General features: G+C 34.9%; 1 protein-coding gene across 3 annotated transcripts; it reads right to left on the reverse strand.

The window, feature by feature from the left end:
• Positions 1 to 264: 264 nt before the first annotated feature.
• Positions 265 to 17,784, reverse strand: LOC120273544 (probable LRR receptor-like serine/threonine-protein kinase At1g06840). Of its 3 annotated transcripts, none has more exons than XM_039280174.1 (22): positions 17,324 to 17,784; positions 16,961 to 17,248; positions 14,735 to 14,934; positions 11,470 to 11,620; positions 10,538 to 10,609; positions 10,282 to 10,353; positions 9,852 to 9,995; positions 9,688 to 9,759; positions 9,546 to 9,617; positions 8,586 to 8,660; positions 7,511 to 7,579; positions 7,301 to 7,369; positions 7,093 to 7,164; positions 6,846 to 6,932; positions 6,692 to 6,760; positions 5,034 to 5,527; positions 3,403 to 3,558; positions 2,893 to 3,176; positions 2,033 to 2,084; positions 1,548 to 1,801; positions 908 to 1,042; positions 265 to 815 (listed from the first exon to the last, which is right to left on the reverse strand). In XM_039280174.1, the coding sequence occupies exons 3-22, from the start codon at positions 14,832 to 14,834 to the stop codon at positions 471 to 473; spliced, it is 2,844 nt and encodes a 947-aa protein (XP_039136108.1). In that variant the 5' UTR covers positions 14,835 to 14,934; positions 16,961 to 17,248; positions 17,324 to 17,784; the 3' UTR covers positions 265 to 470. The 3 variants fall into 3 exon arrangements, with proteins under 3 accessions (XP_039136108.1, XP_039136107.1, XP_039136109.1); XM_039280173.1 differs by having other exon boundaries at positions 17,311 to 17,784; XM_039280175.1 differs by lacking the exons at positions 16,961 to 17,248; positions 17,324 to 17,784 and adding an exon at positions 16,243 to 16,354.
• Between the last annotated feature and the right edge of the window lie 594 nt (positions 17,785 to 18,378).

Raw genomic sequence — 18,378 nt, forward strand, 5'->3', positions numbered from 1 at the left:
TAACAAAAAGTTTGTGAGCAAATTTTAAAAACTCTGACAATTTCAACTTTTTAGATGGTATCATATATAACCATTACCCACAATAGAGTGTGATAATGTGATTTAACTCTACACAAGTAGATCGGCCGATCTAACTCTCTATGATTGAGGATTTAGGTGTGTACGAACTCCACCTTGTGGAAAAAAACCCAACCATGAATGAAATTAAGCTAAAAGACATCATAATAATAATAATAATAATAAAATCAGATAATCAAACCTATGTACAACTGTTAAGTAGGTTTTCCCATTCGAGATGGAATAGCATCACTACTTGAGTACATATCTCTTGACAAGAGAATCACATACGCACAAGCCTGAAGCAAAATCAATAATAATATGTCTCAAATGAAAAAGCAAAAACCACGTCCTTGATTCAAAACCACTAATTTGACACACAACTGCTCTTGAAGAACACACAATGGATTGAATCATCGAGGAGTAATGGTAGGCATTGCGCCGCTAAGCAGGTCACTGCCAGATACATCGGTCGTTGAGATATATGTATTTGTTTCCATGGATGTTGAAGTCGGAGTAGATTTTTTAACAGAATCAGTGACCATAGATTCCGATGGCACGGAATCAGATTCCGGTGTCATCCGCCAAATGCTCTCGAGCTCCCTGACCACTTCCGACATTGCAGGCCGCCTCTCTGTCTCATCCTGGCAACATCTGAGAGCCAATGCGACAAATTTCTCAATGCATTCTGAAGGATAAGATCCCATCCGATTGTCAATGACCGAAAACACCATCCCAGATTGATAGGCCACCATTATCTGAATTTGAAAACAAGGAATAATGATAAATCTTTTTTAGATCCTTATCACATGTGAAAATGTAAACTTAGAAAGCTCAAAGAGCAGCGTACCTCTCGGACAATGTTTTTTCCATGTGAAATAGGCTGCATTCCTGTCAATAGCTCTAAGAACACCACTCCAAGACTATATACATCACTTTTATCGGTTAGCTTATGAGTTAGGAAGTACTCTGGATCAAGGTAGCCCTGAAAGAGTATCGAAGATATCAGCAGGAAATTATGTAGGAATTGAAAAGAAAAAAAAGTTAAGGTGAAGTGTCTAGAGATCCATGTTGTACAACTAGACCGATAAAAGACTCAAAGTCAACTCAAAAGGCAAGTAGATTGAGTTAACTAGTCTAAGGTTTTCTAATTTCTGTTTCATAATTCAAATACCAAACAAATTAGAACTAAGGATGCTTATTGCTTAGTTAGTAGTATATATATAAATACATTCACCAGAGTTCACTGATGACAGAGTAAGGATAATTTTGGTGCTAATAATGGAGCACTTTGATTAGCATTTGGCCAGTTTGTGATCACAAAATCCTGCTAGATTCCACATATTGATTCAAGAACTTATGACTTATGGGTGCCTTGATAACTTAAGGTAGTTTCAATTGACTTACTAAAATATATAAGCATTAATGAGGAGAGACTATAGTGAGGGGGTTGGTGAAAGGAAAAAATGGAAATCTAAAATAATACTTACTGGAGTGCCCTTCACCACAGTTGACACATAACCAGGAACAGTTCCTTCACCTTCGGGAAGAGGTGCAAGACGGGAGAGACCAAAGTCAGCAACTTTAGCAATAAATTTGGCATCCAGCAAAATATTACTGGCTTTGATGTCCCGGTGGAAGATAGGTGGATCAGCTTCTGTATGTAGATAGAGAATGCCTCTGGAAGATCCTAATGCGATGCGCAACCTCAAAGAGAAGCTCAAAGGTCCGTTTTTAGATTTAGCTGATAACAAGAGAGAAAATTCATCAGAACATCTTATAAAGAACACAAAACTCCACAAAAATGTAAAAACTTAAAACAAATAAAGAAGAAACCTCCAAGGCACATAACCTTTGCCAATTCCTTCCTTGAGAATTAAAAAAATTAGAATTGCATGTGAACTCATATCAACATTAATATTCTATTAAGTTGCAAGTAAACTCATAAACTAAAGCAGAACCATGTGGCACTTACAAGAAAGATGATCACGCAGAGTCAAATTTGGCATAAACTCATAGACCAGCATCTGCAATAAAGAGGACACCAAGAAAATGCAAATTCAGTGTAGAATTTTTAGCTGCAAGGGACCAAGACTGCTTGAATGTGCATATTGCCAGTAATCACATAGAAAACTTTAGAACATTTGCATGCATAACTCCATCTGGCAGTAAAATGAAAAAACAAGGCTTTGCAAGGACAATTGATCCATGGCCACAAACAAAAAGTATGTGTATTGAAAGGCAACATACTGGATGATAATTATTAAGAGATCATCCATTATAAAAGAAACCAAGTAGTTGGTGTTAGATGCAAACCAAACATTGCAAACGAATTAAAATACCAAGGTTTATAAACTCAAATTCATATTTAACAAATCAATTGAAGTGGGACTATTAGTTACGCTAATACACTCCCTTAATATGTGCTAGTGTATTTTAAATAACCACGTTGCAAATGAATTAAAATACCAAGCTTTGGCACTATATTAGATACAAACCACTCATATTATTTGGGCCTAATTCAGTCTAAAGAGCAAGTTGATAGAATGAGAGGCCAAAATTCAGATACTCAAATTCATATTTACTAAATTAATCAATGTGGGACTATTAGTTACTCTAGTCAGGAAATTTATATCTTGACTAGCAAAACAAAAGCATACAGACTTGAGAATTGTTTCTGAACATTATGCCTGAATTAAGTGCACCGGAAAAGATTCAGTTTAACTTGATCAAAACTTTCCTACAACATATCATAAAATAATCAAAGGGTCGTGGGCAACTGCACATTTTCTACAGCTATTATTAACTCACAAATGCTAAATGAAAGAATGGTACCTGTTCATCTTCTTCATCACAATACCCAAGCAGGGAAACCAGGTTGCGGTGATGCAACCTTGACAACAACTCTATTTCTGTAAAGAACTCCTTTGAACCCTGCAAAGATCCCTCCTGTGCACGTTTTATAGCTACTACAGTTCCATCAGCTAAAATGCCTTTATAGACCTTCCCATACCCCCCTTGGCCAACTTGAGCAGCGTTGCTGAAATTGTCAGTAGCCTGAGACATCTCTTGAAATGTGAAGCTCTTCACACCTTCAATTTTGATTGGAATTCTTGACACTATAAAGAAGAAAGAGAAACACACATCAGAAGAAATGCCCAATATAGCCAGAATTCAGAAATTTGAAAGGAATGGTGGAAGGGAAATATAGCATTAGAGAAGTGTTCAATTCAGAGTTCTCAGTAAGACTTTTTTAATGCTCTGAAATATGATATCCCTAAGCAGTTGATTACTTCTTATCTGGAAGCGGGCTGCGATTCACTGAAACACAATTGAACAACTTACCTGAACGTTTTCTTGTAGCCACACTATATGTCGAGAATCTTTTCATAATAACCATAGTAATAATTACTGACAAAGTGATGGCAACAGCAACTGCTCCAAGTACAATGCCCACAACAGCACCAGCACCTAAGCCTGATTTTGGACGACTTGGAATCACTGTAACAGAAATGAACCAGAAAACCAAATGAGTGATCTCCTTGAGGCAGAAAAATAAACCCATATTGATCACTGTAATGTTCCCATCTTTAGAAGAAATGTAATATAATTTTGAGCAAGAAACTAAGCCATGTCACATGAGATATTTTTCTGTTTTGGACTACGATGTGGTGAAGAAACAAAAAAAAGCAAAGCATTTTACACAACTGTACAGCATAGTGAAATAAGTTCTCATGAAATCCTTCACAGGGATTGTCCATGCCTTCATATAATGGTCACTAGTACTGCTCATGCTCAAGAGGACTTGAACAAATTAACAAAGCTCAAGCAGACATTTTGAACCATAAAAAATTGAAAGAATGAACAGGAATTTTTATTGTTAAAGTATTTCAATGACATGAGGATATGTATAAATTCTAGGGTCTTTTCTTGCACATACTCAATCACCCAGAGATTATTATGAGAGATTTGATTGTTTGTCAATCAGACTGGCAACAACCTTATTGAACATAAATAAATCCACATCATGCTTCTTTAAATATATCAGTCAAAGTATCAACCTGATAACCTTTAAATAGGAATTTGATAACCTAAATCTTAACATTCAAACTAGAATCAGCCAGTAGGTTAGAAACTTAGATCTATTGGAGAATCATGAAGCACTTAGCACGCAGCATGATAAACTGAAATATAAGTCTCAGATTTCTCGAGTATTAATCTATGTTAAGCTTGTAAGTAGCTTATCATGGCAAGGGAACAGGTTCACCAGCAAAAATCTAAACTAATATGCTTGTGAATAAATATATATATATATATATATATACAGTCACAGCGAGAGGGAGAGAGAGAGAGAGAAGATTTGCTGATTTCATCCACTACATCAATTAAAAAAAAAACAGAAGGATGGACTTCAGAGCTAAGTCAGTCAGCAAACAGGGGCCTTTGTTGGATAAGATAGTCTGTCCCTTTCAAACCAATTTGGAACTAACTTTCAAAAATGTCAACAACAAAAAACCATAAGGACTGTGTAACTAGAAATTTGAAAAATTAATCCAATGTCCGCTTGGACAGTGCTTTTGCCAATGTTATTAGCTGGGGTTGATGAAAAGAAACTTATGCACTGGCTTCTGCATATGAGAACTCTAAAAACTTCAGAAAAAAAAAATCTATTAAAATAATTCAGAAAAATTAACTGAATAAATCTGACTAATTTATCGTTAGCTAACAAGATGACCATAGTGCAGTGTTTCGTCTGAAATTGAACTACTAAGACTGCTTCCTTTCAACTTGATACTAATAAATGTCTTTAAAAGTTAATCCTTAGTATGGACAGTGACCAAGTAGTGGCTTCTGTTGGTTCTCTACTTAACAGCTTAAAACAAATATAAATCAATCGTGCCTAGATATATGTTCAACGGTTGGTATCTGTGTAAGTGTTGATGATTTGCAATGAAAGTATGATATTCAAGACATACCACTTGCATAAGATCCAAGAGTAAAATTTATAAGTTCATATGGTCCGTATAGGTCTGAATCTCCTATCAACCATCCTGTGAACATGCCTCTAATTCGCAGGACCTCACTGCTATTGAATCTACTGCCATTACTTGGGAAAAGCTTCAAGTTCATCCCCAGGCGAGGGCCTTCTTCCCAACTAAACGTGTCAATGTACAGTTGATACAAAAGCAGTTCAAGACCAGATGACAAGTACTCCTCAAAATCCTGAACATATGGATTAAAATCAGAAAATCCTGGACTCTTCAACCGATATCCAACATGCAGCGGCAGAGAGCAGAAACAAGATAATGGAGATAATGGATTGTATTCATAGTCTTCATCTGTGGGGCATGGCTGACAGCTTGGTGTGACATTTGAAGAGCTTCCAGCTGTCTGGTTATTAGTTTCAGGATTACAGAACTGTGATATATTCAGCAGGCTAGCATTTGAGCACACTGGATTCCCATATAACCTGAATATTTAACATCAAAATGTGAAGTTAAGATGGTATTAGAAAAGAAGAGGTATTAATGAAGGAGCATTTATATATCATGAAGAACGACAAGTTGCAAGAGAAAAGATTATAAGGATCTCATTATAACTTGTGGAATTCTAATGATCAATGCCATTGCATATATATGATTATGAATGTTTTACTATAAAGGATTCACACAGAAACCTAGATCTGGTGAGATGAAGTTAGAGAAGGATTTTGTAATGGGTCATAATCTCATGCATAATATGCTCACTGTTAGATGCAAACCAATAGCATTATTTGGGCCCAATTTCACCAAAACGCTTAAGCTAATAGGATGAGAGAGACCCAGGCTTACATATTCAGATCCATAATTATAAAATTAATTGATATAGGAATATTACTTACTCTAATACACTCCCTTAAGACGTGCTACTCTATTTTAAACAGCCATATGGCAAAAAAAAACAATCAAATGAATTACTAAGCTTTGATGCCATGTTAGATGCAAACCAAAGATATTATCTGGACCCAATTCAAAAGCTTATAAAACAAAAGACCTAGGCTTATATATTTAGATTGATATTCACTAAATTAACTGATGCGGGACTATCTTTGATAATCACGTGCTTGAAACGGGAGATGATTGATGGAGATTATGGTGTAATTATGAAGATGGATTTGATCATAAACTTTAAAAAACAAAATGTTTTATGCATAGCAGCAATCAAACATGAGATAGAGAGAAATTCAAAAGAATATGCTTTGAAACTTCACTTTTTGTTCTATTTCTCACGTGGCAAATCAAACTTCATGACTAAAACCAGCTTCAATGAAGAACCAGCTGCCATGACACCATTTGTAACTTATGAATTTACAGCATTTCAGGTGAGTAAATAAAAAAATACAGCATGCAGAAAAGAAATATCTCTTCAGGAAAAGCACGTGTGTCATAAATAATACTTGAATATATCGTATGCTTAACTAATATCTCAAATAAATCCTAGTCATCATTCAAGTAATATTATATGACCAAAAAAAACTACTGCTACTATTGTTGACAACAATAATCTTATACTACTGAGTAAAAGAATTGCATACCAAACTGCTAACAACAACAACAATAATAATGTTATATTACTATGTGGAAGAATTGTCTACCAGATAGAAACATTTGCTGGAGGATTCAGAGTATTTGATATGTTGGTGAGATTATTATTCTGGAAATCCCTGCGAATTTGAGGAAAAAAAGTCAACTGAATATTCAATGTTGAAAAACTAAAATTATTGGCAAGTACAAGATAAACAATCTCACAAGATTAGACTTTTGTTTGCGGAAAAAATCATATTCCTCCAGATTGTGGATGGAACAGAACCATTGAGTTGATTGTGGTCAAGGGACCTGCCACGGACATAATGTGAGACATTACTTAAAAAAACAGCCCAAATTGCACAAAAGTGAATTTCTGATGTGAATAAGTTTAAATAAAGCTCAAAAGTATTATAAAAAATTGGTGATGGTAAATACTGCCTCTATAAAAAAGATAGAAAAGTATGCTTACAATCGCTGGAGATTAGGAAGGCCAGAGAAGTTCGAAGGGATGGGACCACTAAGAAGATTATTTGACAAGTCACTACACAAAATGCGATGATGAGAACAGATAATAAAAAAAATCTCAAAATTCACAACTGCAATATTTGTCAAACAACATAAGAAATCACATTGGTAAGCATCAAAGCAGAAAACTCTAAATCATAAGCTTTGCATACATTGTCGTAATGTTATCTGAAAGCTTATTGGAAGGAATGGTTCCTGTCAATTGATTGCTGCTCAGGTCTCTGAAATATCATATCCATTAGATCTCATTATTAGTGCTCAAAAATAAAATAGAATAGAATAAAATAAAATAAATTAGAAACAAGCGTGCGCACACAGAGCACTAGTAAACTTGTACATCAAGAAAATGTGATTACACTTACAAGTAACCAAGTCGAGGAACTCGACTGAGATCAGGAATAGGTCCTTGCAGGCTGCAGTTCCTAAGGCTCCTGTTAAGGTAAAATAAAACACTCAGACTTCTTCAAAAGAAGAAGAAGAAGAAAAAGAAGAAGAAGAAGAAGAAGGATATCAGCAACAAACTTAAAATGCGTGCTTTCTGGTTTGGCATAATCAAAGGGATACCATTAATTTTTTATGCATACAAATTTAAAAAAGGCATCAAGTGGAGCAGTCTGCTGCCAGCATTGTATATGGAGATTGCTAGAAGCATAAAACCTCACCCCCATTAGCAGAGGGTGATACCTCAACTCAAACCCATACCATGGTGCAATTGAGCACCTTATCACCACATCAATGAGCCCCCTCTTATATAGATGGCCTCTATTTTTTAGGTCAAAAACAGTGCACACACCAGGAGGCAAGTATATGACAGATAAACATATGAATTATTTAAACCTACAACCATTAGTAGATTGTTGGTCAAAAGAAGTATCAAATGATTGCAAGAATCATTAGCCATAACAGTCTTATTCCTTACTAGAAGAAAATGCATTAGCAAGTCAGTTGCAGCAGCACTTGGAAATGCATTACACCACAGCTAGCCAGAAAATAGTGTTAAATCAACATACAAAAAGTGTGTTTTAAGCTGGACCAGCAGCAATCAACCTTAGTATCATACAAGTTTAAAAAAAAATTAGCAATGGGTTTCTGCACCTAAGGACAGCTAAAATAAAGTAGCAAACCTGAAGAAAAGAAAAACAAAATAGAAGGGATCAAGGTGCCATCATGTGTGAATAAATTATTGGTCCATTCATTTGGAAGAAACCACTCAAAATTTTCTTAAACTTCATAGGAAAACCGGAAAAATATAGGTAGTTGGAATTTAGTCAGCTCATGTCTTTTATCTTATGCAAGAACTTTCATATATTTTAAGGGCAACCTGAAAGCTACTAACTGGAAGTATTTGCAGTAAATCATTTGAGACTTGCATGTGTCTATCAATTTATTGGCCTTAACAAAAATTAAAATAAACATATAATATGAGAAGTCGCTCACAGTTTTAAAAGTGTAGACATGCTGCCAAAAGAATCAGGAATTTGGGTCCCACTGAAGTTATTATTATCAAGCTGGCTGCAAAACAAATTATAAAAAGGATTAGTTAAAATTAACTATTTGATGCAAATATTTGTTACATAAATGTCACGGGGCCAAAAAAACTACACAGAAACATAGGAAGGAGCAGTAACTCGATGCAGAATAAAGCCTATCACACTTTCCATGTCTTTATCGAATACTTTAGACAGAACCTAGATATACCACAGCAGGTCTGAGAGAAAAATGGACTGAAACAAAGGAAATTGGACTTCTAGCCCATACATCAATACTGTTCCATATTCAGACATCTAAATTTGTTATAGTCAAAGTGCCCCTCTCTTTTGCAGACACTGCTGTTACCAGAAACCCAATTCATAAAAACATTATTAAACAGAGAACAAATGGAAAATGGGAACAATAAAAATGATCCATGATGTGATCAGCATCTCACAAAATAACCATATGCAATCTAGTTTGGAAGATAATGCAAAAAAGCAATCCAGATACATGCAATAGAAGCAGCACCTATATGGTCATTCACTTTCGGAACGTGCCCCAACAAATGGTGAAAATGAATAGTCAATATATTTTATCCTTGAAACATAGAACTATCATATTCTAGCCATCATGAACTGTTCTGCAAAAACCTATAGTACTTTTCTGGAAAATTAAGATATGGTCATTGCATTCCAAGAAAATTCATATATACTTATTTCTGCATTACCTGCCATGTAAACCATGTATTGTTTTCCAACTAAAATAAAATTTAAGAATGACCCTAACAATAAGGGAGTATATAAGGCAAAATTAAAATTAAAAAAAAAAAATAGAGAAGGCATCAAAATAAATAGTAAAATTGATAATTATAAGGAAATATTGCAGCTTTAATTCAAATTAGTTAAAGTTGATAAGAGAACATACAGAATAAGCAGCTTTGGCAGCTTTGAAAATTCTGCAGGTATATGGCCTGATAAGTTGTTGTTGTCCAGTAGACTGCCATAGTTCCATTTGTTAGCAAACAGACAGCAGAAGGACAATCAATAAAGTTAAACTCTTCACTTACAAGTGAACAAGACTAGGCAATCTGGACAACTCTGGTGGAATCTGACCGCTTATTGAATTATTGTTCATGTGGCTGGAGAGATTTGAAAAAATTGGATTAATAGGCAAATAACGAAAAATTAACTTCACATAAATTAACGAACAAAGAGAATCAAGCCTACTTACAAATGCTTTGTTTTATTCAGGTTCGCAAATGACTTGGGCAATTGTCCAGATATGTGGTTCTGGTCTATTTGAATTCTATCCAAATTTGGAAGGTTACCAAGCTCATCAGGCAACGAACCATTTAGCTGGTTACCATTCAAAAGACTGAAAAATGCAAACAATGAACGTGATGAGCATCAGTAAACATACAAAAGCATCTTGAAAACAAAGTACATTTTCAACATCTTTCAGAACTATGAATTGATGAGCATGAGCTAATAATAATTTAAGAATATTGCCAAGCAGTACAAATGAATTATAAAGAAAAATGAAAAAGTCTACTACACACTCGCATTGACAGAGTTCAGTGAAAGAAAGGAAAAGATCAAAGAATTATTTCTCATATTCATTCTTCAATATGGTACTTGCCAGTACTAGAAATTTAACTTACAGTAGTTTAAGGGTTGTAATGCTGCCAATTTCCTTTGGAATACTGCCAGTTATCTTGTTCCACATGAAATCCCTTCAAATAAGAAAATTTATCAGCGAAGGAAGAAAATTATCCCACAAGATGAAAGAGAAAGAAAGAAACAAACAAATAAATAAATAAATAAATAAATAAAATCTTCACTGCAAAGGAGTAATTCAAACATGGGGTTTAAAAAATTTATATAAAATTTCTTTCTAGACCAACATTGATGGCTTACAATATCTTCAACTTTGATAAACGACCAAGTTCAGGCGCTAAATTTCCTGACAAATTCATTCTTAGCAGCTGCCTGCATGGAAAAAATAAACTCCTTATATAACTAGAAAACAGAGATGAAAATTGTTAGAGATAGATAGATATATTAACCCATGGACAGACAGAATATAATAATGTGGTACTATGTTAGTCACAGAATTGAAGTTACATGAGCTCCTTCTTTTAATAGCATTAAAACATTTACATTACAGAAGCTTGAAATGACTAGAGTCTCATGTAGAGTACAATGAAGGAACCATCAAGAAAAGCATGCAACCCATCCTCATTTTTACAGCACCTTCTATGGCATGTCTGCCAAGAGACAACAAACTGCATCGGAAACTGTATTCACTGAAGAGTATCCTCATTTGCAACATAATCACCCAGAAACATGCCCAAAATAGAAAATGCTACAAGAACTAGTTTGTTTCCTGATGAAATTTCCTGAATAAACTAACTAAAACATTGTTCAAGGAAATCCATACATTTGAATACTAATTGACATTATATCCCATGCAAGGGGAGAAACCCTAATTTAATTAGCAACGGAACTGGTAACTAGTAGTCGCTCAAAGAAGTATGGTTATAACAACGGAAATACATTAAGAAAATGAACAACACATATCTGATGTTCACATCAAGTGCATAGGAACATGTGCCCTTTGCGCTGATAACTTGTACAACCTTGAGCCCACCTCCTAAATTGATTTTAGACTGCAGATTTTGCTTCGAAAGATGTAGGCCACCCCAAAAGAGGTAATTTCATCATGTGCACAATGGAAGAACAATAGAAGAACCCCCGGGCAGAATAAAACAAAGAAACCAAAGGTACCATAGGCATTCTCAGAACTTTCAGTATGAAATATAAGTAAAAGTCAAAGGTCAAAAGCATACAATTCTTGTATATGCAGGTATCCATCACTTGATGTTGTATTATAGCAAAGAACCCCCGTCCAATTTGAAGTACATGGATCACCAGAATTCCAATTGTTGAGATTACCTTTAGGATCTATCAATCTGCTCTTGATAGCTCCCAATGCATCAACTGCATTTTAAGAAAAGGAAAAAGGCAATTGTCTTCAATGCCAAAAACCACAATATGACAACCTGCAAGGCCTACAAATGACTTTGTAAAACCATTTACATTCTCAATCATTTCTTCTTGGCATGACTTTACGTAATAGTTTAACGAAAATACCAGACAATGAATATCCAAACTTTTACTGTAAATTATAATTAATAGGATAACCCTTTTATTTTTGTGGAGAAATAGGCATCTTACATTCAACAGAAGAATATTTTCTGAACTAGCAGAAACAGCAGTAAAATTTCAGGTTTTCATGTCCACAATCTCACAAAATTTTATTTTTCATTATTTATTTTAAAGACCACAAAAATATTTCAAGATAAAAGGAAGAGAAAACTGATGAGCTAAAGGAAATGGTAGGTTCATAAGCATATTTTAGTATTTCGTGCCAAGGTATGGCCTGGATATTCACAACATATGGTAGTTCATAGTTGCAAGGTTGCATAGTTGCAACTTTTAGAGACTTGAACCTGAATTTCTTTAAGCACATGGCTCTGCCCTTGTGATGTTTTTGCAATTGCATCAAACAGAATAATTATCCAGGGACCAAATTTTCCAAGTTACAGTCCGTTGATGTGTCCAATCAGCTAATTAAAACCATATTTGCTCAAATTTCTCACTAAAAAACAGGTGGTTGCAAGTTTCTTTCTCCATGAACCTTAAAACCATGTGTTGTACATTAATGTGGTGTTGTTTTCACCATGCATCTAACTAGTAATTCATCATTAATCATGCATCTTCTTAGCCTTTGTAATTATTTTTCCTTTCTTTTTGTATGAACTACTCTTTTTAGTTGTTTTAATTGTAGGATGCTGGAGATGACTGAGGAGACTGAGGATTAGTTTCTGGAGGGCACACAACTCACATGTGGTCGGTGAAAAGTACCTGTGGACTATAAAGTGGTATGGGGCCCAGCTTCCACCTTTTGGCTATAAAAAAGATCAGAAAAGAGTTTTTAGGAGAAGCAAGATAGAGGAAAAGGGCTGGCGGCTGGAAGAAGAAGGAAAGGAAGCTTTGAAGGCTGAAACGAAGCTGAAGAAGAAGAGAAGGGCTGGAGATTGAAGATCAGAACCTTGTAGCCATCATAGGGAGTCCTCTAAGCCCTGTTGTGCTGTGTTTGGCATGCTCTTGTTCTTCCTATTTTTACCTTGTAACTGAGATAATGTGTGTGTAGAATTCTTCTTAGGTTTGGGATTAACCCAAGGTGGTTTTTTGTTTGATGTGTTGATACATTTTGTATGGATCTTTTATGCTTAATGGTAGATTTCTTGAGTTGATTTCTGATTTGAGTACACAGCTTGTAATTGTGAAAGCATTACTTGCCTATCTTAGAGATCTAGGTTAATTGAAAGGATAACTTGGGTCTTAGAACCTCTTAAATCACCCTGAACTTACTGAAAGGTAATTCTTGAGGGTTTATCTCATAATCACTGTTCTTATAAGATTTTGAGAAGGGTTTATCTACCACGAAAGTAGGAGGTAGCTTTGATCAAGACCAACTTGTTATCTCTTGAAAGAGGGTGACAAGTAGCTTAGGATTATTGCCCTTCAAGAGATCTGTCCAAATCTAGTTTAGATCCAACACATCATTCAATTACACCTTGTGGTGAGTTCCCAAACCTAAGTTCATCAAAACCTGAATTATAATCCACAACCCTGTGTTCCTGCAGTCTTGACTGTGTTTTATTTCCTGCTAATTGTTGTTCCTACTTTCTACATTTCAATTGTCTAGATAACCCATTGTTGCAATAGATTGGTAATCAATACTTGGTCCTCGTGGGATCGATACTTATTTACTACTTGGCAAAACCGTGCGCTTGCGGTTGTGCAACACCATAGACATCAGAAACTTCAAAATGGGGGTTATGATATGTGCAGAAAATCATTTCTTTAGAGATATAATGAACCCCTCAATCATAACAAGATGAACAGGAAACGATCTTTAGTTATCACTATGAATTACCATGCTAACTGGCAGAGGCAGGTGATCATTAGTTCATTTCAATTTGTATTAAAGGCAGCAAAAGGAACATCACGTGAAAAAGCTTCAAGTTAGTGAAGAATGACCTCTATTCATATAGAAGAGAATGCCATATAATATTCCTAAAACAATCCTAATTTTCTTACAAAAAACTAGAATAACCAATATTATAAATTTGTTTAGCAGGGTTGAAATAAGTTGAAACAAATTGGGAAAAAGGTTTAAAAATTGAAACTTGTATTGGCAGGAAAACTTTCACCCTAAGTTAATCGAACTTTGACTTATTTATATTAACTAAAATAATTTTCAATTTAGATTATAAGTTTAAATTAGTGATCAATACGAATTAATTGACTACTGATAATAATATCAATGCCAAGGGGTTTAAAGCCCCGCGGTATTGACCACACTGTGAAAGGCATTGGTGTGTGATATTCAAAAATCCCAAATTCAAATCCCACTGGATGCAGTAGTGGTAACAGGCCCCAGGTTGTGGACATGCAATCTGCATTCCACATCACCATGTGAAGGCGCACGGGCTAAACATTCAATTCCCGGCCCGAGTGCACACCCTTGACAACACTTGTCGCATGTGTCAAAAATAAATAAATAAATAATCCATTAAGTATTAGTAGTAGTAGTAATATATCAATTTAATTATTTAAATTTTGTGCAAAAAAATATACTTCTGCTCCAACTTATATTCTATTTAGTTAAGGAACTTAGGTCATCTCAAGTTATTCCCAAGTCAAACATAACCCTACTATTTCAACACAGTAAGCTATTCTACATGTGCCTGAGCCACCAAACAAAAATGTAGATAAGCATTTGGTTTGGCTAATTGTATAGCATGAATAACATATTGACAGTGTTAGATGCAAGCCAAGCTTATTAATTAGGCCAAATTCAATCCAAAATCTTAAGCTTATAGATGAGAGATCAATGCTTATATATTCATATCATATTTACCAAATTTACTGAAGGGAGACTATGAGTTACTCTAATAGACATTACTTAAATAATTCAATATATACAAGCATCTAAATAAACTAGATTTAAGAAGGGAAAAATATAAAAGGAGAAGAAATCACCTTCAGATGGAGCAGTGACCTCCGCTATAACAGTTTGTGAGAAGTGACAAAGCAATATGGTAAAAATGACTTCAGCCAGGAAAGACTTTGCTCTAGTCATCTCAGGTGGAATTATCAAAAACAACAGCTAATATCTGTTCCTGTAGGTTCTCTGGTGGCAGCAGTTGACAACTTTCTCAGAAAGGAAAAAAGTAATTGGCCTGACAAAAATTGCAAAATCCACAAAAATATAATAAATTTATTATTTTAAAAGAAAAAAAAAAGGAAATAGCACCATGACTCTATCATGTTTTAAAAAGTACTTTAAGAAAAGAACTGTAATAAATCTCAAGACATGCAAGAACTAAGAAATGGATACTTCTAAAATGGACACTAAGTAGTATTCTTCAGGTGGATTAATATAAAAATCAAGTATAAATTGCTACTTTTCTCAAAGAAATATTCCTCAAGAATGGCCAGTAATGACAGAAAATCATGCACCGCATGTTCACCATCAAAAGAATGAATGACCATAAAATTGCACTAAAGAGTCAAGTTTGACGGTTGTGCCCATATGAATGAAATAATGTGTTAGGCCAAATATAAGTCAGTTAAAAGCACAAGCAGCCACAACTCAAACTTTGAAACAATGTGAGTGATAACAAAGAACAAACTGGAAGATCAAGTGATCATTGAATTTGAAACAGAGGTTAAACCAAAAAAGAAAAACATTGCATGAACTGAGATAGATAACAGGAGAACTGACCGCACTGGATTCATGGTGCAATTAGACCAGAGGTTATAAAACAAGAAAAAAATTCAGGGAACACAAGATAAAAGAAAGTCAACCAATGTGAAGAGACTTAGCAATAAACATTCAGCACCAATGCCCCAATTTTTCTAATTTATAAATTTTACATTAAAGAATCGTAAAAGGTAAGAAGCATTTAAAAGTTAAAGCTATACTAGAGCAAAGAAATTTGACAAGTTCAATCAAACTGAGGGCACAATTATGAACTAGAAGTATGCTCCATGACTTTCCAAAGGTACAGAGATGCAGCATTTTCATGGTGAAGAAATTCATAAGTGGAGTCATTTGAAATACAAATTTGCTTTTCTTCAGAAAATGTTATAAAATAAATACAAAAGAGGAAATGCAAAGGTGTGCTTTTCTTTTGGTTTTAAACACCAGACCTAGGGCTCAATTCACTGATGATAAGGCCATTTTCTTTTTCATATTGATAACTGAATATATGAATTAGAACATAATGCAAATATTTTGAAAGATGAGCATGAGTAGATACACTCATACACATCACGGCCATCTATTTATTGCTATAACACATTACAAAGTCATTGTTCCTGCGTAAAATTCAAATTCATCCAGAATCTCCAAACCAAACTAGATACTCCAAAAATATAAATCTTTAACTCAATCTAGCAAATATCCAATAAAATTCCAGCACTAAAAACTATGAATAAGCATAGGCAGCCTTGTTAATCATAAGAAAAAAAGTTCTTCAAATTACCTCAACTCACATGCATCGCCTTATTCCATTACGATAGGCCCAAACCCATATGCACCAATCAGGCACTCAATCACTAAGGAATCAAACACATCCAATCTACTTCAAAATCCTGACTCAAACCTCAAGATTCATAAAACAGCCAGGTCTATTTCTGTCACTTAGTTGAGCAAAAACAAGACCAACAAAGTAATGATCCATCCCAATCAGTCTCAATAAGGCATAGAGCACTAAAGCAAAAACAAAAGGACAGCATAAAAAAAAAAAAAGATACCGTCAAAATTTGGGATAACTTCACCTGTATTGGATATTTGACCTGACAATATGGTATAAAGTAATAATATCAGGATCAAAAGCTCCAAAACTAAGCCCTAAAAATGAACATAAAAACCATAAAATACTTTAGTAAGTGTCCTCAAATCCATCTACTCAGGAAACTCTGAAATCTAGAAATCAGCCTTACTTCCAATACTGCCAATCAGTAAAGACCTTGGAAATAAGTAAACTTTGCCTCCAAGTATCTTAATAGACCAGGAGATCACTCCAGAGATGATAAAACAAATAATTTACAACCAGACTCAAAGGTAAAGTCATTGACAAAAGTTTGTATACCAACCGAGGCCCAATATTCACTATCTCCATTAGCATCGAAATTCACAAAAAATCAACTTAGAAACAAGAATAGTTCAAGCAAAATAAATTAAGAGCTGGTAACACTTACTGTGAAAGTAACACACCAAGCACTTCCCAAAACAGAAGACTGACAACAAGTCCCTCACACCCTACAAATCCATCACATCACCAAATCTCCCGCCTTCCATTACAACCCAAATTCCTACTTCTCGCCCTCAGCTGCCCTCCAAATTTTCAAGAAAGACACTTTCTTGAAAACAACAGCCTCTCAAGAACTTCCCTTTCCAACAGCTGAAACGATCAAGAAGGCTCCTCCAAATCTTTCTTGAAAGCAAAACCAGCCTCCAAGAAACTTCAACAAACACCAAGCGTCCTCCTAACAGCTGAAAAGATTAAAGCCGGCAAACAAAATCGATAACTCAAAAAATCCTGAATTACCAAGATTGCGAACCAAGAAAGATGTTCTCTTGAACTGAACTCCCAATCAGGAATTTCAACAAACAACTTGGGCCCTCCCAGCAGCTGAAAAGATCAAAGCCGAAAACCAATCCCAGAACTCAATAAATCCACTTGCCCCACCATCCCGTCAGAAATTTCAAACAATCACCTCCAGTAGACCAAGTCTCAAGCTCAAAACCCCCATTTTTTTCCTCAACCCCACAATCCCAAACCCAAAATCAAAGAACCACAACCCAAGAAACGTCCACAGAGCGCACTAGAACTAGTCGAAGTCGCAGAAGCGAAGCAGGTGGCAAAAAAGCATAAACAGCACCCAGAAGACAACGATGCGGCATTGAAAAGGAAATTCGGCGCATTTGTATGACCTGGTCGAAAGTAGGAGGAGAGGAAGACAGAGAAGAGATCGAAAGAGACATCTTCGCATTCAATTTTGGGAATTAGGGTTTCCAATTGACTCGCTTGCGTGATTTGGTGGCGGTTGTGGGAATTAAATTAAGAAAGAGATTAAAATAATTGGGCATAAATAGCGTTGCGTTTTGGGACCGAAGGAAGAGAAGCAAGTGCGCGCGCAAACGTTGACGACGAGTTTTTGATTATTTCAGGGGGTTTTTGCATAAAAACGTCACACTTACTTTTGACTTTTTTGCATTTATCCCCTTTTTTATTAAAAACAAATTGCCTGGAGACAGAGATTAATGATAAATTTATTTTTTTATGAAAATTTTCGCCTTTATATAAAATCACTTTCATTAGATATAGTAGTTTATAAAATATGAAAATAACTTATATTTTTTATTTTTTAAAAAACATGATTTGTACATTAAAATCAATAACTTAATTTTTAATAAAAAAACATTGTTTATTGTTGGTGTTGTCGTCGTCGTCCTTGTTTCCGCTTCATGTTTATTTTGATGTAGCCGTTGTAATCGTTCTATTTTTTTTTCTTTTGTTGTTACTTGAAATTCCAACCCTGATGAATTATTGTAGCTTTGATGTTTGTTTCCTATTGTTTTATTGTTTTTGTACATTTATCCCTTTTGTTTTAGT

This window comes from Dioscorea cayenensis, chromosome 12 (assembly GCF_009730915.1).
Source record: "Dioscorea cayenensis subsp. rotundata cultivar TDr96_F1 chromosome 12, TDr96_F1_v2_PseudoChromosome.rev07_lg8_w22 25.fasta, whole genome shotgun sequence".
NCBI classification, from domain to species: domain Eukaryota; kingdom Viridiplantae; phylum Streptophyta; class Magnoliopsida; order Dioscoreales; family Dioscoreaceae; genus Dioscorea; species Dioscorea cayenensis.